The following is a 22,214-nucleotide window of genomic DNA, read 5'->3' as shown; positions in this document are numbered from 1 at the left end:
TGATGGAGGCCTTTGTTCACCTCAAACTTTTCGGTGACCTCACCTGGTTTGCCCCAGCGAACCTGCGCATTGGTACGTTCATGCAATTTGACCAAAATGACAACCAACTCATTGGGCATCCAGATTTTCATTAATACTTCCCACAACTTTACCCTTGGGACAAGATCAAAGGCGGATTTTAGGTCCCTAAATGCTGCAAAGAGCACACCCCCGCCCAAGGTAACCTCCTTCCAATAAATTAATACAAATCTAAAGGCTTGGTCGAGGGTACCTATGTGAGACCAAAACCCTGCCTGTAAGGGTGACAAGATGTCTGCTTCAGTCAACCATCCCTGTATCCTCCCCAATATCAATCGTGCAGCAATCTTTTGCACGGCATCAATTAAACTGATGGGTCTGTAGTTGGCCGGAGCAGAGCGGTCTCCCTTCTTGTAGATCGATATAATCTCTGCTCCGGAGCAGGATGCAGGGATTGGAGCTCCACGAGCAATAGCATTAACTAATAGCTTTCTATATGGGACCCATAACTCATGGTCCTGCTTGAATAAATCGGCAGGAATACAGTCAGGCCCTGGAGCCTTGCCAATCTGGATTATTTTCAACACAGACTCCATCTCACTATTTGTAAACTCCAGCGGACAATCAATTTGAATAGGCGGGCGGCTTCATTGCTATTATGTGGCGCCCTAAACTGTGCTTCAAAAATGAACACCCATTGCTGGGGTTCAACGTAGTTACTCAGGGTTTTTGCCTGCGGCCTATTCCCCCACTTAAGTAGTTCCCAGAATTGGCCCATGTTTCTCCCATTACAGGCATGTAATCCTTCCATCGATCCTCATCCCAGTCTCTCTTAGCTTGTCTTAGTGCTATTTTATAATTAGCTCTGCACTGCTTGATGGTACCCTGGGACCTCGATTTTATAGCTTCCACCAGTGCTTTATGGGCAAGCCTGCACGTGTTATTGTACCACGAGCTTGGCTTCAGCGGGCTGATCTGTTAACGCGGGTTAGTCTTAGTGAAAAACCCTTTCAACCCACTAAAGAGTTCATAATGAACACTCAAAATATTAGCATTTAGCACCTCCTGGGACTCACAAGCCGAAAGTTTATCCAAGGACCTCGAAACCATAGCCCTGATCTGCACAACATCCCTTTCATTAGCAGCTATCCGCGGCCACCAAACCCTTCTTAAGTCATTAGAAATAGTTAGCATGTTAGGGCAACCATCACCTGCCCTCTGAGAGGAGCTAAAAAAACTTCTATCATCAATTTTAAAAACCAGGGGATTGTGGTCGCTTTCAGGTCTACTCTGTACCTCCATATCTAAGACTAAGGGCCACAGCTCCACATTGACAAGTATATAATCAATGCGGCTGTTAAACCTACCATTATTAAAGGTCACAGCACCCTGTCTTTCGGACTTCGTCCTGCCATTAACAGAACTCAGGCCCCATTCCAAACACAACCCCTTCAATTGAAAGGGGGCCTCAGACCATTTCCTTATCGGTTGAAGATCCAAATGAGGGACTCCCCATAATGCATCTACATCTTCACTGAGCCTTCCATCTTCAAAATCCAGGGGTTCGAAGGTAGTATTAAAATCACTGGCAATGATCTGTCTGCTAGTGTGTACCTCCTGGGACAGGTGGCTTTCTAAAGTTGTAATAACACTAGAACTCCTGCCACCAGGTTGGCCCCTCGAGTACACATTATAAATAATTATATCGAGGCCCTTTGTTGAGCTGACCCTTATGGCCAAAATGTCAGGGCTATCAATATAAACCTTGTCTACCCTTACCCCCTCAAATTGCCGATCCCAACAAGTCAACCCGCCTACTGGTCTACCTCTTTCTCCCCTTGTGGCTGCTTTAAAGAAGTTTAGATAACCTACATGGAATACTCCTTCTACAGACCATGTCTCCTGGAATACCCATACATCCATGCACTCTATGTACGCAGACCAATCAGTAGACATTTTTTTCGCTTCAAGGCCTATTATATTCCAGGAGGATAGTGTCATGAATGGTCTTGAGGGACTAGGGCCTTCGTTCCCAGTGGAAACCAATACCTTGTTTATATTTGGTTCCATTGTTAATGGTTGACCTAAGCTAAGGGATCTTAAAATAGGTTGTACCTCAGGATCAATGGGAATATCCCATAGTTCTCTTCCCGAGCGTACATTTTCTAAGCCAGTTATTAGTATATCCCAAAGAGGGACATACCCACTACCCTGATTACTACTGGTGCCAGTTGGTGAATTCCCAACTACCATCATATTAACCCCACTACCTATAGCCCGCTTTACAGTATCACTCCCTCTCAGTCAGTCTATGTCTTCGAGTGTTGACAGCAACTCGAAGCGATTGTTGGTCTGAATGGGGAAGTCTAACCTATTGTAGACCCCTTGTATGTAAATACTGTTGGTTTCAAAGTGGATTGGGCTTACCATAAATAATGCCTTCTTGGTCATATATAAGGTAACAAAAATGCTTCTGACACTGTTATTATAACTTCTCAGCATCCTGCACAGCAGTCACACTTCTCTCAGCATACCTTCACAACATTAGCAAAGTCAATATATCTAGCTAAACACTTATAAGGTCCCAAAGGCGAGACCAATTCGCTATGCCAATGCTTGTTTTACTCTTTCCATGTGTGCTGCATTCACACATAGAAAGCGGAAACCCCCTCTCAGGATTGTTTTTGTGCAGGAAGGTACCCCTTCCTGCACAAAAGCAATCCTGCCTATGTTGGTGCTAGGCAGCAATTTGTGCCCCAACGTAGAGGGAAAGGACAGGAATGCATCATATGTCATAAATAAGGTGCATTCCTGCCCTTTCACATTGGCATAGTGCAGCGCAATAAGGAGACATGGGCGCTGCCCTACACGAATGCCTAATAAATGAGGCACATTATTTCTAGCCACACCTTTGGCACACTGATATTTGGTTTGCTAAACACTGTTTAATTTATTTCCCCAATGTAAAAATGATTTGCTGTGGGAATTGGGGGTATTTATGGTTGTTGATAGTTGCGGCGGCTCAGGTAAGTGTGGTGATCAGGGCGGGGAAGTCAACAGATGACGAATAAGGTATAATGAAATAAGTAAATAAGAACAATTCCTTCACATTCGTCTGCTTCCCTCCCTGTCGCTCCCTGCCCAGCTCCACCATGCTTACCTTAGCCGGCCGCCGCTGGATAGTTGGCAATGATGAGGAGGACCAAGTTCTATACATTTTTGTCAGGAGGGGTCCTTATGCCTAAAATATTTTGGCTGGGGGGTCTCGGCATCAAAAAGTTTGAAGACCTCTGCCTTATGCATCTGCAGATCATACAGAAAGCAGTGACTCGCACTGTACTAAGACTTTCTTCTAGCTCATCATAGGTTCCTTTTCTTAGAGATCTGCATTTGCTCCCAATTTTAAAAAAAACAAGGCTTTGTGTATGACTTTTCACACCCTCAAAAAATCTGGTCCTCTATTTGAGATTTAAATTCATTTTCTATCAGCCTAAATTCACCCTTAGATCATCAAGTCGCAGTTTAAACAGTGCAGGGTGGGAGGACGTTCTTTATTCCGACTTGGGGAGAAGTGGTGAAATTCCCTTCCAACTGACCTGAGAGCCACTGAATCTTTAATCATTGTGAGGAAGAGACTAAAAACCTGGCTTTTCAAGATTCACTAACTTCCAGGCTTGACACTACTATAATCCTTGTGAAGCACCATGACACCCTGCTGGGTGGCAGAGCGCTTTAAGCACTTAATAATGTAGCACTTAATAATATAACATTTTGCCATTGAGGCCATTTCACTGCAATTGCCGCTCAGGCAGTTGGGGACACTTGTCATTGAAGCAGTACTAAACACTAATCTCTGGCGCAGTTCCACCCGCTTCCAGTTGATATGTGTGGATGCGCTTGCCATTGAAGAAGTCCCATGTACTCGCCATTGATACAGTTACATGCGTCAGCCATCGCTGTAGTTCTAAGTGTGAGGCATTGATGTAGTTGCATGTGCCTGCTATTAATACAATTTAAAGGGACATAATTAACACTATTGTTTGCAGGGGTAGGCAACTTAGTTGTACATGTTCAAAGTTAGCTTTACTCTATATTCTCTCACTTGATGTAGCTACCCCTAATTGCATTTAAGTCAGTGGCAAACATTCGAAGATATTTACTTTGTATGCAGTATTAAGTCCCCTTCAGTATTGTTAACTCAACTGAACCTAATCACTTTCATATGATCTTACTAAAAACATTTGCACAAAGGTTGGCCGTTAATTTGTATTTGATCACAGTAGATTCAAGGGGTGTGGTTTTTGTTTATACAGTTGTACTTATTGGTAGTCATACATGGCTGAAAGTGGCAATTTTACAGGTTGTTTGAGATGATTTATTTTATTTTTCTTTCTTCTAGGTGGAGATGCTCTTTTGGGCCCTTATCTTCCATAGTAGCCATCTTCTAGCAGGTGTGAAAAGCTCCAATTTTAAATGGCAAGGTTTTTCCTCTCCCTTCATTCCCGTCTTTCCTGCCAATCCTTCTCTTACTGTACTCTTTACTCCTCATACTCACATATCGACTTTCTTTTTCTTTTTTAGCAACTCCCTCAGTATCTGTCTCAGCCCCCATCTCTCGTGCCCGGCTTGAGGGCGATGTCTTGCTCGGCTGCACTTTCATGCCCAGGTCTCTGGTCCATACCTCCAGGCTGAATATCCTCTGGTACCACTACTATGATGATGAGACCCATGTTGTTCACCACTACAGCGACAGCCAGGACAGCAATGTTGCAATCGAACCCCAGCACCCTTCGTATCGTGGACGGGCCTTGATGCAGCTCAGCCAGATCCACCATGGCAATGCCTCACTGAAGCTCTTCAAAGTAACCTTGGGAGATGCTGGGCTGTACCGCTGCATCGTCACCGAGGCCAGCGGCATGGCTTATGCTGAGACTGTCTTGGAAGTGTATGGTAAGTCTTGCCAATAGCACAGCTTTTTTAATGCTCTACTTTCCTAGTACTGGCCTAGGGACAGCTAAATAACTGTTCCACCAGCCTCATGTTTTCTAAAAAATTCCTAATGAAAAAATATGTATGTGTATGTGTATGTGTATGTGTGCCATACCCAACCCAGCAACCCAGATCCACACTTGCTCCCACCCATCAACATTGACGTACTCAAGACAATGGTCTCCAATGTGGTCTGGGCCCTGTGCTTTCCCCCTTCTAAAACTGCAGGATGATACCCAACCCCAACCAGTAGACTATTATGTAGTATACTTGTAAAGCGCACATCTGCCAATCACTGGGGCGTCCCAGTGCTGTATAACGCTGTGGAACCCTTCCTGGCTCTTCCTGTGAGATGCCCCTTCCTGGTCACCCCCAAGGTGAAGCCAGGCATCCCAGTGTTGTCGGGCCGTTGTGGAGATTAAGCAAGCTATTGCCCAGAGTTGCAGCGTGGGACCCATGATTAGAGTAGGCGCCGAGGCGAGAATTTTCGAGTCCGCAGACATTGAGCCCAAGACCCTGCCGCGTCGGGAATTGAACCCTGGTCCCGGGCCTGATCTCTGCTTCAGGGTCTGCCGCTTCTAACCAGTGAGCCACACTTCTCCACAAGACTACTGCACGGCTTGTTCTAGGCTGGGGTTTTAGGATTATAATTTTAAATGCAAACTACAAGTCCCAGAACCTACATCTTCCTTGGTTTACTGAAATTAAGTTGGAGTTGGATTACTAAATTATGTTTAGAGTGCAGCATATTCACTGAAGTAATGTAGGTTGGTGTTGAAATGGTGACATTTGATTTAAGCGCCACAACATACTAAAGTGCCACATATAATATGAAGGCACATTGCACCTCTGCAGAAGGCTCTGTGTGTCTGCAGCTTGGAAGGACTGCCCGCACTTCATACTCTCCACAGCCTCCTTTTCTAGCACCAATAGCAGACATAGGACTCATAGGGCTGCATCTGACAAGTCTTCAAGGTAGGACCATTCCCAATCCCTTCCTCACCTACACAGACCTGTCACAATGAGTATCACCATACTTATTGCTCTATAAGGGCATACATACCTGAACCTAGAAAATTGACGAATTGTTATGTCAACAATGGTCCAACAACAATGATCAGATAGACTCCAATGATATCAACTCCCTGTTCTAGGAAACTCAATTTTCAGACCTCCTTCACAAGTACTGCCCACCAGCAACCCAAGACCACCTGAACAAGGTCCAATCAGCTAGTTGCGACTTCATTCATCCTGAGTGCTTAACAGACTGGCACTCAGGAAACTACTAAAACAAGCATTTGCAATGCAATAGGTCTCGCATTAGGAAAGTGTGAGCTATTGGTATTGTAAATGACAATTTTTTTTAATATGTGTTGGCTTTGAAAATATATAAATTAATAGCATCGTTATTCACAAAGCCAATAGCTTATACTTTCCTAATGCGAGTCCTATTGGCTATGGCAATGCTTGTTGGTAGCCAGCAAGAACAGTGATGTTGTGGTGCTGAGTGATGATGTGGTTGGGCTGAGTGATGTGGTGGTGTATTAGAGTGATGTGGTGGTCCCAGAGTGATGTGGTGGTGTCCCAGAGTGATGTGGTGGTGTATTAGAGTGATGTGGTGGTGTCCCCGAGTGATGTGGTGGTGTCCCCGAGTGATGTGGTGGTGTCCCCGAGTGATGTGGTGGTGCCCGTGAGTGATGTGGTGGTGTCCCTGAGTGATGTGGTGGCGTCCCTGAGTGATGTGGTGGTGTCCCTGAGTGATGTGGTGGCGTCCGCGGGTGATGTGGTGGTGTCCCCGAGTGATGTGGTGGTGTCCCCGAGTGATGTGGTGGTGTCCCCGAGTGATGTGGTGGTGTCCCCGAGTGATGTGGTGGTGTCCCCGAGTGATGTGGTGGTGTCTCTGAGTGATGTGGTGGTGCCCCTGAGTGGTGCCCCTAAGTGATGTGGTTGTGCCTCTGAGTGATGTGGTGGTGTCCCTGAGTGATGTGGTGGCGTCCCCGAGTGATGTGGTGGTGCCCCCGAGTGATGTGGTGGTGTCCCCGAGTGATGTGGTGGTGTTCCCGAGTGATGTGGTGGTGTCCCCGAGTGATGTGGTGGTGTTCCCGAGTGATGTGGTGGTGTCCCCGAGTGATGTGGTGGTGTCCCCGAGTGATGTGGTGGTGTCCCCGAGTGATGTGGTGGTGCCCCTGAGTAATGTGGTGGTGCCCCTGAGTGGTGGCCCTGAGTGATGTGGTGGTGCCCCTGAGAGATGTTAATGTTAATGGGTGTCTTATATAGCGCACGGCTACTCCAAGGAGTGTCCCGGCGCTTTCTGACCCATAGCTGAAAAGAAAGATGAGGAAATAAGGGACAGACCAGTTATTGACTGTAAAGCCAAGTTTTCAAGGCCTTTCTAAAGGCCAGCAGATTGGAAATGCGGCGAAGATCCACGGGAAGGGAGTTCCACAGTTTAGGGGCGAGATATTTAAACGAGCGACCACCTATCCTGGCTTTCCTAATGGATGGGACAGTTGCCAGGCCAAGAGATTCAGATCTGAGAGATCGAGTGGGCTTATAGAAAAAAAAACGTTTCTGAATGTAGTAGGCCCCGACCAAGTGGAGAGCCTTATGGGCCAACGTAAGTGCCTTGAAAACAATCCGCTTCCTGACAGGAAGCCAGTGAAGGGAGAGAAGCAACTCCGATGCCCTAGCATGGCGGGGTAGGCCAAAAATGGCCCTTGCCGCAGAGTTTTGGACCACTTGAAGTCTTTGCAGGAGGTAGTCCGGAAGACCAAGGTAAAGGACATTGGAGTAGTCGAGCCTAGAACAAATTAAGGCCTGTACCGTCAACCTCCTGTGGACCAGAGGCAGCAGAGGGAGGAATTTGCGCAGCATTTTTAACAGACCGAAGCAGGTGCCTGTGAGACCTGTTATTTGGGATTTCTGTGAAAGGTGATGTGGTGGTATTCCTGACTGATGGAGGGTGGAGTTGGAGGGTAGAGTTGTAGTTGGAGGGTGGAGTTGTAGTTGGAGGGTGGAGTTGTAGTTGGAGGGTGGAGTTGGAGTTGATGGGTGGAGTTGGAGGGTGGAGTTGGAGTTGGAGGGTGTAGTTGGAGGGTGTAGTTGGAGTTGGAGGGTGGATTGGAGTTGGAGGGTGGAGGTGGAGTTGGAGGGTGGAGGTGGAGTTGGAGGGTGGAGGTGGAGTTGGAGGGTGGAGTTGGAGGGTTTTACTCTCTCACCTCGATTGACCACAGACCCCTCACAGGGGCAATCCACCCCCACATATGAAATCCTACCAAGGTCATACATTAGCTGGCCGACAAGAACACAAATACACCTCAGCTCAGACTCCACTGAATCACACATCCTTTTAAGTAAAACTAATAGAAAATTCCCAGGCATATGCCACTCCATGCTATAAGCCTCTTACTAACAAAATCACTTCACTATCACGCGCCCCATTAGGTCCATCCAGAACAGAATTTTTTTGCGTGCTTTGGGTCTGTAATAAAGTACTATGTGAGGTGTACTACACTGAAAAAGTACATATTGCATATAAAGAACCTCTATTTGACACGCTGATATAGTGTCCTTTGAAGTGTCAAAAATAATGTATGATTCCAGCATTATACACCGTTTATCAGATAAATTCGCCTATAACATACAGAATTTTCATATGCTAATAAAGGGACACATATCTATTTTATGTGTATGCTGAGAAACATATTTATTCCTTTTAGTGTAGCAATCCACAATTTTTAGAACTCTAAAGGAATTAAAACAACAATTTAATTTTTTTTAAAAACTCCTAAATGAATGTGATCATTTTAATTTACGATTAAATTAAGATTAATTTACAATATCACAATTACTTTGCAACAAGCCATCCCAAAATAAGAGAAACATAAATGAGAAAAAAAATCTCAGCCTGCTTTTAAAAAAACGCATACTCTCAATGACACATTTATATAATTACATCACCAAATGAAGGCCATTAGTTTGAAAATCAAGGGGGGACCCAGGGGGAGCCGTGTGCGAGCCGGTCTCTCCCCTGGGTTGGTTCGCACGAGGGAACTGGCCACAGGTGCAAGGGGAGGTGATTAGTTAAGTGAAACAAAGGGGAAAAGGGATAAATAAGGGTAGAAAGGGCGGGAAAGGAACTGTGCTGGTGGGAGGTGGGTGGCGAAGGTTGTTTTTTGCCCCACCCACCCTTCCCTCTTTCTCTCTTTTCCGGTACTGTTTGTTTGTCATTTTTTATGTACTTTGGGTACTGCCAAAGCTGTTTTTTCCTGGTTGCCACGCTAAGACAGGTCTAGGTTCATTGTTAGTCGGTAGGTGGTTTTTCTGGGGGGTGGGCAGCCTGGAGCGGGTTGGTCCATCCTCAAAGGGCAGTTAAAGGAAAGGAGGGGGGTATCAACAAGAGTCAGTTGCTTCTGGGTTTGTTTGGGTTAACTTGGTGGGGGTTTCATCTTTCATAAGGATGCCAAGATAAGTGAGGAAATTTATGGTTTATTAAATAATGAATTGCAAGTTGTTTGATTAGAATTTAATTTGCACCTGTCTTAATAAAGTGGCCTTTCTTGCTAACCAAGAAGTTATGGACAGTGAGTTATTGCGTGAGACCTCTCAAAAAGAGAAAAGATCATGGCGTATTTAAGAGAAGTGAAGTATGTCCTAAAATATAATTCCCACAGCCACCCCAGACCTCTGATATTACCTCAGATAAAACTGTTTAAGATCCTCGAGGTTAAAACGTTCATTTTTAGTGAGATGACTTTGGCGTCCCTCTTTTTATTTCTGTTTTTCAGCAGGAGTGAACAAATAATGAAGATGCTTTGATTATACTGGCTAACAACAGCAAGCGGCACAATATTTACTGACGCCAGATACTGCACCGACTTCGCTTTCCCGTCCTATGCATTACCCTCTAAATCTCTCTTGCTATTTTATTTGAGTACTTCCTTCATCCCGCGTGTTCAGTCATTTTGTACTGTTTTCTCTCTCCACAACAGCTCCTTACCAAAATGGAAGACTCCTGCTCTCTCGTCGGAGGGAGACCATTTTCGGTGCCTGTGAGTTCTCTCAGGGTTACCCACAAGCCGAGCTGGAGTGGCACTGCAAGGACGGGAGCCCCATTGATGGCGACAGCACACAGGAGGTGACCAGGGACTCGGAGGGGCTATTCCGTATTACCGGAACACTGCGGCTTTTCCACAGAACCAGGGTTACTCTCTGTTGCTCCTGGAGAAACAGCTTCACGTGGCACAATAACACTATTTGCCAGCCCATAGAAGGTAGGAATACATTCTTACATTGTGTTTGCGATGCAGTGCAAGTTGTAAAGACAAGTTGTTCAGTTAATTGCTGTAACAGTGGATAGGTCAGTCATTCGAGCTCATTTTCTGTTTTTTTTTATAACAAAGAGCAAAATTAGATGCTTGTACATATTAATAAACGAGCATTTGTACTTGCAGTAGGTTGGGGTTATAAATGATAAGCCATCAAACATGCTCTATTTCACCCATCCTTGCTCTCATGCATCCTTACTTCCACCCACTGACTTACACAACCACAATAAAACCCTGAGCATAAAATGCAGACCAATGACAGATGACTGCTCCAAAGCTTCTATATATATGTATATGCATATTTATGTATTTTAATGAATCCTAACAGCTGAGCCTGTTATCCTGTTAGCACTTCGGAAGAAGTTCTAGCAAGAACTATTAGAGAGCAAATCTTCTACCCTTTTTTATTTAGGTGGGTAAACACCAAACTTCTTGCTTCAAAGATAATATATGAGATTTTTGTAACAAAATATGTCTTAAACACAGCGTTATAGGCTTTAACACGGTGCAATAATCTTGTTTAATTAGCTCATCCAAAGGCTTCACTTGCCAATTTCAATCTTGTTTCGAATAAAAGTATCACTGAGCTGGTCTCTGTTGCCCACTTGACTCTCCCCTGTCTCATATCTCTGTCAAACAAATGAGGGAGCTAATGACTATGACTGCCATAGAGATTGTCAGTTATTCCTTGGAAAATTAGCGAGTTCCTCAATTTTGGAAGGAATACGTCACAAAGCCAATTCTAAAAAAAACACTGGATTCTTCCTTTCAAAACATCTTTCCCGAACTTTTTTTAAAACAGTTTTTATTGGCATTTCAGAAAGTTAATAACAGCCTGGGGGGGGGGGGGGGGCACATCAGTGAGTACATTTTAACACATGACACAGGCACACAATTAGAAAGATGACTAAAATAGCAGGGAAGTCATTGTAGTATATAGCGAGTCATTATATCGACACTCAATCAAAGGAAAGTCTTAGGCCCTTAGGCACACTACTACAATCTACCCCACGTCGCAGTTTCAGGTTAGCAGAAGACCAGGGGCTGGATTGTCTAGGTCATTTCCAACCTCATCCAACAAAGTGGAGATACCTGCATTGGGAAAAGCCCCCTCTGCATCCGGCGAGGGGGGTGAATCTCTCTGTCTGAGGTAATCCAACATGGGTTCCCAAATGTCCTTTGGGCAGGATCTCGGTGGCATGAGTTCCCAGTAGTTGAAGAGCTGCTCCTGGCAATAAACTGCATCTTGTAGCCAGGTCACAGTCTTGCAGGCAGGTCGCCGGCCCCAGTGCAAAGCACTCCCTTGTTCGGAAAAAAGCAAAAGCATTGCTGTGAGACACAAACTGCTAGTAGGGGGACAGCTTCAATGTATCCAAAAAGTCCAAATAATGGGATATGCAGCAGTGAATGGGCAGTTTTTGGAAGCAGGACCGAGTACACTGCAGACCAGTATCCCACCAGCAGAGGGCATTCCAAGACGAGATGGAGGAATGAGGCCCGTGTGCATCATCAACCAGCCCGTGTGAAGCAATGGCACAGGGGTATGGTACAGCCTATACAGGAATTTGAAACAGATGAGCTGCAGTCTGTAATTGGGTGATAGGGCTGACTTTGCCCACAGCATTACAACCATTGCACGTCTGTGATGGGTTGGGGTTAATATCTAGGTCCCAGGCATCGCAAGCTGCCTGAGTACTCACTGGTGCCTTGCCCTGTATCTCAGTGTATAGGTGGGTGACTAACCACCAAGAGGAGGTGTTGGTTAGCATGTGTTCAAGCACGTAGAGCATTGGTGATGCCGTGAGGAACTTGACATTCATTGCCAGGCGGGTAGCCCGGAACTGGTTGTAGAAAAAGATGCCCAGCGCTGGGAGACGGGGAGCCTCCTCTGCAAAAAATGGGGATAAAAATTGACCATTAGGGTAAAGTCTGAAAAGTTAAAGAGACCTTGTGTGTAGGCCCTTGCTCTAGCACCATCATCCTGCAGCAGTGGCAGCATGGGATTGCGTGCAAGGGGGGATGGAGGGAGCGGAGATGCAAGACAATTGGGTGTGACGCCACAAGCCATCCCACGGTCCATCAAAAACACTCAACTGTGTTAATTTCTTCATGGTGGGCTTGTAGGGCTGATGAAGCGCTGCTGCCAGGGGACAAGGGGCCACCTGCTCCACCTCCACCGCTGTATGGGGTTGAAAGCGTGCGGGGTAGAGTCAAAAGTAAAGGTATTGGGCTTGTGCACAGAATGCAGATAGGGTTATGTCGGTGTGTTGAGGCCCCATGCTGAAACGGAGAAGTGAATGTCTCCTACGCAATCTTTGGCTGGTTTCTGGCCCAGACCTGGGCCACCAGGTTGGGATGCAATCGCCTGAGGAAATGTGCAGTAAGTGGGATCAGGAGATTAAGAAAGAGAAACATGAATTTGGGTAAGACAACTATATTTGCAATAGTAATATGCCCCGTCAAAGACAGAGGCAGCCTGGTCCAAGTCGGGATCCGCTACCACACCATGGTCATGCCATAGTTAGCCCTCCAGAGTTCATCTAAGTCACAACTGAGCCAAATGTCCAGGTAACATGCTGGTTCAGTGGCCCATTGCAAGGGATAGTCAGATTTGAATAAATGTGTACCCGAGGTGAGGGAAAATAGCATAGACTTGGCCCAATTTATGTGGATGCCCCAATACCCACCAAATCTGATGACTTATTATTTATTATTTTTATTATTACTTAGCATTTTTAAAGTGCATGGCTACCCTGAGGCATCCCAACGCTGGTGGCAGTTTAGGTTGAAAAGGGAAGCTAGCAGTTACTCTTCTGGAATAGCCATGTTTTGAGATCCTGCCAGAAAGAGAGGTGTGCAGTTTCAAGTCGGAGACTGAAAGGGAGGGAGTTCCACAGTTCAGCTACATTATAAGAAAAGGAGCGGCCTCCGCTCTGCTGCCTAATAAGTTTAGGAATGCAGGCTAGATTTAAGTTCTCTGAGCAAAGAGATTTCCTGGGGAGGTAGGCGGTGATCAGAGACTGATTGATTTGGGGGCCTATGCCCCTAAGGGTCTTATGAGCAGTACATAAGGCTTTAAAGGAGATCCTGTTCTTTATTGGTATCCAGTGAAGGGCTTTTAGACTGGGGCTAGCTGACTGCGTGCTGCTGCAGCCTGTCAGAAGTTGTGCGGCCCAGTTCTGCGCCACCTGGAGTTTCTTTAGGGTAGACATTGGGGCTCCCAGGTACAGTGAGTTACAGTAGTCCAGCCGCGAAAGGATAAGGGCCTGGACTACTATTTTCTTAGCTTCAGTGGGCAACAGGGGAAGGACTTTCTGTAGCTTTCTAAGGATGCCGTGACATGCCCCTGTTACAGCCACTGCCGGCTGGTCGAGTTTGAGTGAATCATCCAGCCGCACACCGAGGCTTTTGAACTTGGACTTCAGGACTGGAGGGGTGCCCAATCACAGAGGCAGTATTGCCCACATACATGATTTCTGCTTTTTCTCATGTATACGTTAAATAACGTAGGACTCAGGGAAGATCCCTGGGGCACTCCATAGTTCAAAAGGAGAGGGCTAGAGGTGGATTATCCTGCAAAGACCTGAAAGGTTCTGTCATTAAGGAATGATTGGATCCAGGAGATGGCACGTCCTGCTACCCCGGTCCTCCATAGCCGTTCGATGACAATGTTGAAGTTGACCGTATCAAAGACTGCGCTGAGGTCCAGGAGGATGATGGCCGCCACTCCTCCCTGATCCACTATCCTCCTAGCTTCCTCAACCACAGCCGTTAGTGCAGATTCTGTGCAGAGTTGTGGATTAAAACCAGCCTGAGAATGATGAAGGGGCTCATGGGTTTCTAGGAAGGCCGATAGGGAGGAGTTTATATGTTTTTCTAAAATCTTGCTGAGCAAAGGTAGGAGGGAAATGGGCCAGTAATTGCTCAATGCTTCGGGGTCCAGGCTGGGTTTTTTGAGTAGTGCCTTTACCATTGCATGCTTCCATTCCAATTGCACAAATCCATTGGTAATGGACATGTTAAGCCCCTCCTGGATAGCTGTAAGAATTACATCTTTGGCCTTAGATAAGATATGTGGAGGGGCAGGGTCTAGTGGAGTTCCAGATTTTATTTTGGCAACATTTTTTGCAAGATTCTCCATATTCAAGAGAGAAAATTTCTCCAATGTGGGAGTAACTGCTACCACTGCTCCATGCTCCTGTTGGCCAACTACTTCCGTCAAAGGGGTGTCTAGATCACAAGGTAGTGGGGATGCAGGGAGGGTCTTATAGATAGTTTGTATTTTTCCCCGAAAGTAGCTCGGCAATTCATTACACTGTTCATTGGAAGAGTTTCTGGAGGTCTCATGGAGTGTGGGCTCCAGGAGGGATTTAGTAATTCAGAAGATTTCTTTGGGTGAGTTAGTAGCTGCCTTAATTTTGTCCCCATAATAAGATAACTGTGCCCTTTTGATTTCCATTTGGTATTGCTTTATGGCTTCTCTGTACGTATTTTTATTGCTTTCACTGAAATCCTTCCTCTAGATCAGGGGTCTCCAAACCGCTCCTGGAGGGCCGGGTCCATGCCAGATTTTTTGGATATCCCCATTGAGATACATGTAGTAATTTTAAAAATCTGGCATGGATCCGGCCCTCCAGGACCGGTTTGGAGACCCCTGCTCTAGATCCTCTCTAGTTGTTTACATTTTTGTTTGAGTAACCTGAGCTGGGGTAAGTACCATGGGGAGATATTTTCTCTCATCCTATGATTTTTTTTTTCACCGGAATGGCTTTATCCAGTGTGGATTCCAGCCACACTGTTAAATACATATAGTTAAACACATAGTTAAATGACTTAGCTGCCGAGTAGATGCCAGTCTCAAAATTGGGTTTGGATTGGGTAAGTTGAGTTGGCCATGCCTCAGCAGAAAGTTTGGACCATGGGCGGGCTTTCGTCGAGTTATGCTCCTTGGATTCATAATAAAAGGGTGATTTAAGAGAGAAAGGGATCATTAAATGATCGGTCCATGGTAGCATAATAGGAGTCTCTACTGTTAACTCTAATATATTAGTAAACACAGGGTCCAAGGTATGACCTTTTATGTGCGTGGGTGCGGTAACTTTTTATATAAGTTGTATTGCGGCAAGATCTTTTATCAGCTCACATGCCTTTCTATTGCCAGGGTCCTCAAAGTGGAGGTTTAGGCCCCCTACCAGTGAAAAACTGCTGGCGGATTTTGCATGCGCCGCTACCACTTATATAAGTGAGCTAAAGAAAGGGCCCCCTGGCCCTGGTGGTGGATAAATACGGATTCCCAAAAAGGACAGTGTAGCTGAGTGAGAGAAGAAAAGGCTCTCAGAGTTAAGTACCAGGTTGGGTTTAGTTCTACAATTAAAAGTTTCTTTATAAATTATGGCAATGCCCCCTCATTTTTTCCCAACTGGATCATTGTGCTGGATATTATTGCCAGGGGCTAGGGTACACACCACGTCTTGGGCTGAGTCTTTGTGCGTCCATGTTTCTGGTAAAAAAGGGGCATCCGGCTTAATGTCCTCAATGAGCATTTTGAGCTCACCCTTGTGTTTGGGAAGAGACCTACAGTAAAGTGAAAACATTTTGTAGGTTGTATATACAGGGTCTTCTCTGTGGTGTCCCAGACTGCTATTCAGTGTAAAAGGTCATTTTGTGCACGAGGATTCTCCATGCCCTAGGGACATTGAGTGTAGGCACTGGGTTTTGTCCAGGTTCCTAAGTTCTATCAGTTGTAAAGGGGATTAAGTTACTATATTGGAAGCCCGTGGGCCAGGGGTTTCTGGTCCCTGGTCCCAGTCGGACATGGACGGGCGCAGACGGGCTTGCCTTAGGAACGCCTTCGGCGCGCCAGTGGTGCCCCCCGTTGCGTGCGTCCGGTCTCCCCCCTGTATTTTCATCAAACCAGCCTGGAAGAGCGTCAGCCTGGCCCCGCCTCACCCCGCCTCCTGCTCCTGCACCCTCTCCACACAAACTGAAGCCGCGGTAGACCGGAGGGTGTCGGGAGTACAATGCCAGTCCCTAACAAGTAGGCAATATTAAAATACAGACCCCAGCAATAACAGACTTAAAAGGTTTTTAAAATGCGAAGTCAATAAAAGACTTGAAAGGTTTTTAAAATGCGAAGTTTAAAATTATAAAATGCAAAGCTGCTTGTGCGATTGAGGGTAGAGCGCTAGCCAGCCACTACCTTACAGCCTGTTGCCGCTACCGCTTCACGAATGGCCAGGGCAAGGTGTGTTTGAGGTTCTCAGATGTATGTATAGCGTGTATCAGCAGCGTGTGAAATAACAACCATGGCACTTGAACTAAGAATTCTTTTCAATCAATTAAATATAAAAAAGAAGAAGGGGTAGGTCTGTACTCAAAATGTATTATGGACCTTATTTAAAAACAGCAATCACAAAAAATGCATAATAATTATCAATTTGGACAATATCAAAAATAATCATAAATTCAACAATACATAATCAGTACACAGAAAGAAAAAGTTTTTTATAACAAATCACAATATAAAAGGTGGCATAACAGATAGTTCTCTACGCACGTTTCGGCGACCAGCGCCTTCTTCTGGAGTAGCCACGTGTATCCTAAAATTAGGAAAGAACAATAAAAAAATATATTCAAAACAATATAACATAATATGATTAGAATTACCTATACATAATTAAAAGACCATAACATAATTAAAATTCGGTACTGATAACCTACAGCGTTAAAGCTACATCTTCTTTTTAGGAAAACAAAAACAAGTTTAATAACTCAGCAATGCCCTAAATGAGGGCTCTCATTTCTTTGTGCATTTCAGTTTCAAACATAGATCAGCATATAGATACAATGGGGGGGCGGGGGTTTAGTTAAGATAAAAAGAAGGAGAAAAACCAAAAATTAGGTTTCCTAAGTGGGTGCAACACCAATTCTTACAGATTGTAAACCTAGAGCAAATGCACTATTTATATGTAGAAGTGCTCTCTTATGTGGGAAAGTAGCAACATCCTACTTACTAGAATAGGGTAGTGGACAGCAACCTGATGTCCTGCAGCCTCGCGTAAATGTGTAAAATTCTTCTAAGAGTCAATAAATGATAAGGATAAGCAATTGCTCTAATATAAAGCTGTTTGTTTAACACACCATTTACAACTACGGTACTTACATGTTCTTAAAAAGACTGTCATAAAATGACGCCAACAAGGATTCTAATCTCTGCTAATGGCGGGGGAGTAGAACAGGATAAGCTGAAATAAAAAGCGCACATTAATTATGCCACCTTTTTTCTTTTTGGGAGTGAGATAGAGAGCGTCAAATATACTGATGAAAGTCACTTCAGATAGTCTAATCCTGATTCCAGACTGTGTTCTCACTAATAGGTAACAGGGTTCTTGAAATTTCTAATTCGACAATATCTGCTCTATTTTTTGAAGCGATAATCTGATTCTTTTTGGACATACCACTCAATCATTCTCATTTCGAAAATAAACGGTAAACACAATTCAGAAAATTACCTCTTATGTATTTAGTACGGAGATCCCACGCGAATTATAATTAACTTCCAATTTGCCAAGATGTAAGACCTTTTTGGAAGGATCTTTAATGGAAGATAAGCAGCAGTCTGTAAAAAGATGAAGTGAACCGACGTCAGTAAATATTTCCTAGAGACATTATCTTTTGCGGAATGAAACGCAAATGAGCCAATGTTACCTGAATTAATATCACCAGCTAGTTCCCGGTTTCTATATTGCTGGGACTATCCCGTCTTGATACATATATGGGCTCTATAGATTAAATATGCATGATGTTATCAAAAAAATATAGTTAAGTCGATGATCTAATAACATGATAATCAATGGAGAAAAGAATTAACTCTGTAGTTACCTGGACTAAACTATTTTAAGATCCTGCCTCGCTTCCCAGTTTATTTAGTTGTTTGCGTTGTAAGATACTGCAAACAACAAAACAGAAGATGTAAATTCATAAAACTTGATTCAATAATAACCTATTCTAATACGACATTGATATCCGTTTAAAACATACCTCAATATTGATATGAATACTGCACGAATTGCAGCAGAGGAGTCTTCTTGATATGAAGAAACTTCCTTCGTTTTATCAAGCATCAAGAGAATTGCGGCGAGATTACATGCAAAGAAAACAAGAAGTTTTAGAAAAGCGGGGAGGCATTAATGAAATAGTCGCACTTCTAAGCGGCAATTTCGGATGGAGCTTAAGGCTGTTTAAAGATCATAACGGCGTTATAAGAACTCACCAAAGTGAACGTAGTTTGGCGTTGATAGGAACTGGGAGCGAGGCACGAAATTCCAAGGCTTCCGGTAATGATTGCAACCGATTCTCGAAAATGCCCGTTATTTAAACTCTGTGGCCCGGAAGTTAAGAACACAGATTGGTTTCAGGTGTATAATTCATAAGCATTGGATACTATGTACACACCTCTCGGAAGGCAAGCGAGAGCGCCGATGGACTAAAAAAGCGAGGGATATCTATAAATCTTCTATGGAGGTAAACAACGGACTCCATATGTTGCTTAATCGTCAGTGTTTTTGGAACAAACTTCAAACGAGCAGTTTCTATATTATTGAAACGCATTTAAAGGTGGACCTGAGTTTCTATCGTTCAATGGGTCCAAGAATGGATCAAAGCAATCGGCTAACAATGAAGACAAAAAATTAATAAAAAGCCGAAATAATACATCAATGTATTCATGCTGAAATCGTCAGAAACGGGTGGCTCAATACTGTGTGACAATACACTTTTATATGCCCCTATTTGAGCAATATTTGAACAATATGAACTAGATATATTTAATAACGATGAGACCAAAAACTTGTAAAAAGCGTAACAGTGCTCTTAGAATGTTCCATGATTATAGCTACGCGAAGAGCTAACATAGGGCATTTTCCCAGGGGATTTCACTTTTCAGGCCACGTCGAAAGGTGTCAAAGACAAAAATCCAATAGACTTCTCTCTTTCTTCTTATTGCAGCTCCACCTTTAGAGTCTGGTGTATGAATTTTTTCTAATACACGCCATCGGAAGTCTTCTGGACCATGGTTCAAATCAACGAAATGCTTTACCATGGGTGCAATCATCTTCTTCGTTCTAAATGCAGAACGATGTTCAGTTAGGCGGGTTTGTACCATGCGTGACGTTTCCCCTATATACCCCAGATGACACGGGCATTGTATGAAGTAGACAACATTTGTGGATTTACAGTTCCACATTTCTCTTGCTTTTGTAGTATGCCCATTAAAGCTGAATTCTTCACCTGCAATAATATTTCTGCAGGATATGCAGGTTGAACAAGGTAATGTCCCTCTTTTGGGATTGTTGGTCAAAATTGACCTTTGTGCAAATTTCTGACTGTCAACCTGATTTGAAAAACGGGAATGCACGATAAAATCCTTGATATTCTTGTTCCGGCTGTGGGCAAATAGTGGCTTATCTAATTTGTTCTCTACCGTACAATTGCTGTTGCGAATGTGCCAATTGGAGCTTATAATCTGTTTTACCTTAGCATTAACTGTTGAATGTCTGGTAATGCAGACCACTTGTTTGTTTTCTTTTGAAGGTTTACTTCTCAGGAGACAATCTCTATCATAATATCTGGCTCTTTTGTATGAGTTCCTCACCAACCGGTGGGGATAACATCTATCTATGAATTTTGATCTCATGGTCAGAGCCTGCTTGTCAAAGTCAGCAAGGTCAGTACAGTTATGGCTGACCCGCAGGAACTGCGAAAAGGGGATACTATCTTTTTGTGTTCTAGGATGGAAACTCCTGTAATGCAGGAGTGTATTCCTTGCAGTGGGTTTTACATGTAGGTCGACTTTGAGTTCACCCTGATTTGATATTATAACAATATCTAAAAATTCTACTCTTTCTGAACTTACATGGATGGTAAAACGTAAGTTGGGGTCCGCTTCGTTGATCCAAGCAGTAAACTCAGTGAGAGTTTCCCTCCCATCGGTCCAGATAAAAAAATATATCATCAATATATCTGGACCAATGGGAGATAGACTCAAAAAATGGGGCCACTTCGTTCTGGATGTATTTTCTTTCGAAAGCCGCCATGTAAATGTTTGCAATCGACGGGGCCACAGATGCCCCCATACTCACTCCTGTGATTTGGCGATAAATGTGGGGCCCAAATCCAAAGATATTTTCGGTAAGTACAGTCTTCAAACATGCAAGTAGAAAGGTAGATGGACATTGAATTCCATACTCTTCAATAAACCAGTATAGAAGAGTATAGTATCCCCTTTTCGCAGTTCCTGCGGGTCAGCCATAACTGTACTGACCTTGCTGACTTTGACAAGCAGGCTCTGACCATGAGATCAAAATTCATAGATAGATGTTATCCCCACCGGTTGGTGAGGAACTCATACAAAAGAGCCAGATATTATGATAGAGATTGTCTCCTGAGAAGTAAACCTTCAAAAGAAAACAAACAAGTGGTCTGCATTACCAGACATTCAACAGTTAATGCTAAGGTAAAACAGATTATAAGCTCCAATTGGCACATTCTCAACAGCAATTGTACGGTAGAGAACAAATTAGATAACGGAACAAGAATATCAAGGATTTTATCGTGCATTCCCGTTTTTCAAATCAGGTTGACAGTCAGAAATTTGCACAAAGGTCAATTTTGACCAACAATCCCATTAGAGGAACATTACCTTGTTCAACCTGCATATCCTGCAGAAATATTATTGCAGGTGAAGAATTCAGCTTTAATGGGCATACTACAAAAGCAAGAGAAATGTGGAACTGTAAATCCACAAATGTTGTCTACTTCATACAATGCCTGTGTCATCTGGGGTATATGGGGGAAACGTCACGCATGGTACAAACCCGCCTAACTGAACATCGTTCTGCATTTAGAACGAAGAAGATGATTGCACCCATGGTAAAGCATTTCGTTGATTTGAACCATGGTCCAGAAGACTTCCGATGGCGTGTATTAGAAAAAATTCATACACCAGACTCTAAAGGTGGAGCTGCAATAAGAAGAAAGAGAGAAGTCTATTGGATTTTTGTCTTTGACACCGTTAGACGTGGCCTGAACAGTGAAATCCCCTGGGAAAATGCCCTATGTTAGCTCTGCGCGTAGCTATAATCATGGAACATTTTAAGAGCACTGTTACGCTTTTTACAAGTTTTTGGTCTCATCGTTATTAAATATATCTAGTTCATATTGTTTAAATATCGCCTAAATATGGGCATATAAAATTGTGCTGTCATACACTAAATAGATCTAGTTCATATTGTTCAAATATTGCTCAAATATGGGCATATAAAAGTGTATTGTCACACAGTATTGAGCCACCCGTTTTTGACGATTTCAGCATGAATACATTGATGTATTATTCCGACTTTTTATTAATTTTTTGTCTTCATTGTTAGCCGATTGCTTTGATCCATTCTTGGACCCATTGAACGATAGAAACTCAGGTCTACCTTTAAATGCGTTTCAATAATATAGAAACTGCTCGTTTGAAGTTTGTTCCAAAAACACTGACGATTAAGCAACATATGGAGTCCGTCGTTTACCTCCATAGAAGGTTTATAGATATCCCTCGCTTTTTTAGTCCATTGGCGCTCTCGCTTGCCTTCTGAGAGGCGTGTACGTAGTATCCAATGCTTATGAATTATACACCTGAAAACAATCTGTGTTCTTAACTTCCGGGCCACAGAGTTTAAATAACGGGCATTTTCGAGAATCGGTTACAATCATTACCGGAAGCCTTGGAATCCCGTGCCTCGCTCCCAGTTCCTATCAACGCCAAACTACGTTCACTTTGGTGAGTTCTTATAACGCCGTTATGATCTTTAAACAGCCTTAAGCTCCATCCGAAAT

The 22,214-nt window shown here is 43.9% G+C and overlaps 1 protein-coding gene across 2 annotated transcripts in view; it reads left to right on the top strand.

Moving 5' to 3' along the window:
- The window catches only part of LOC147703735 (programmed cell death 1 ligand 1-like), a 286,137-nt gene that overhangs the window by 46,267 nt on the left and 217,656 nt on the right, over nucleotides 1-22,214 (top strand). For both annotated transcript variants that reach the window (XM_086932071.1, XM_086932072.1), the window contains exons 2-4: nucleotides 4,418-4,469; nucleotides 4,600-4,968; nucleotides 9,999-10,280. In XM_086932071.1, the coding sequence (XP_086788197.1) occupies nucleotides 4,424-4,469; nucleotides 4,600-4,968; nucleotides 9,999-10,280 (697 nt within the window). In that variant the 5' untranslated portion in view covers nucleotides 4,418-4,423. The remainder of the gene's footprint in view (nucleotides 1-4,417; nucleotides 4,470-4,599; nucleotides 4,969-9,998; nucleotides 10,281-22,214) is intronic.

Source organism: Lissotriton vulgaris, chromosome 7 (genome assembly GCF_964263255.1).
Source record: "Lissotriton vulgaris chromosome 7, aLisVul1.2, whole genome shotgun sequence".
Taxonomy (NCBI): Eukaryota; Metazoa; Chordata; class Amphibia; order Caudata; family Salamandridae; genus Lissotriton; species Lissotriton vulgaris.
Note: the sequence above shows the minus strand (reverse complement) of the source record. Positions and strands in the feature narration are given on the sequence as shown.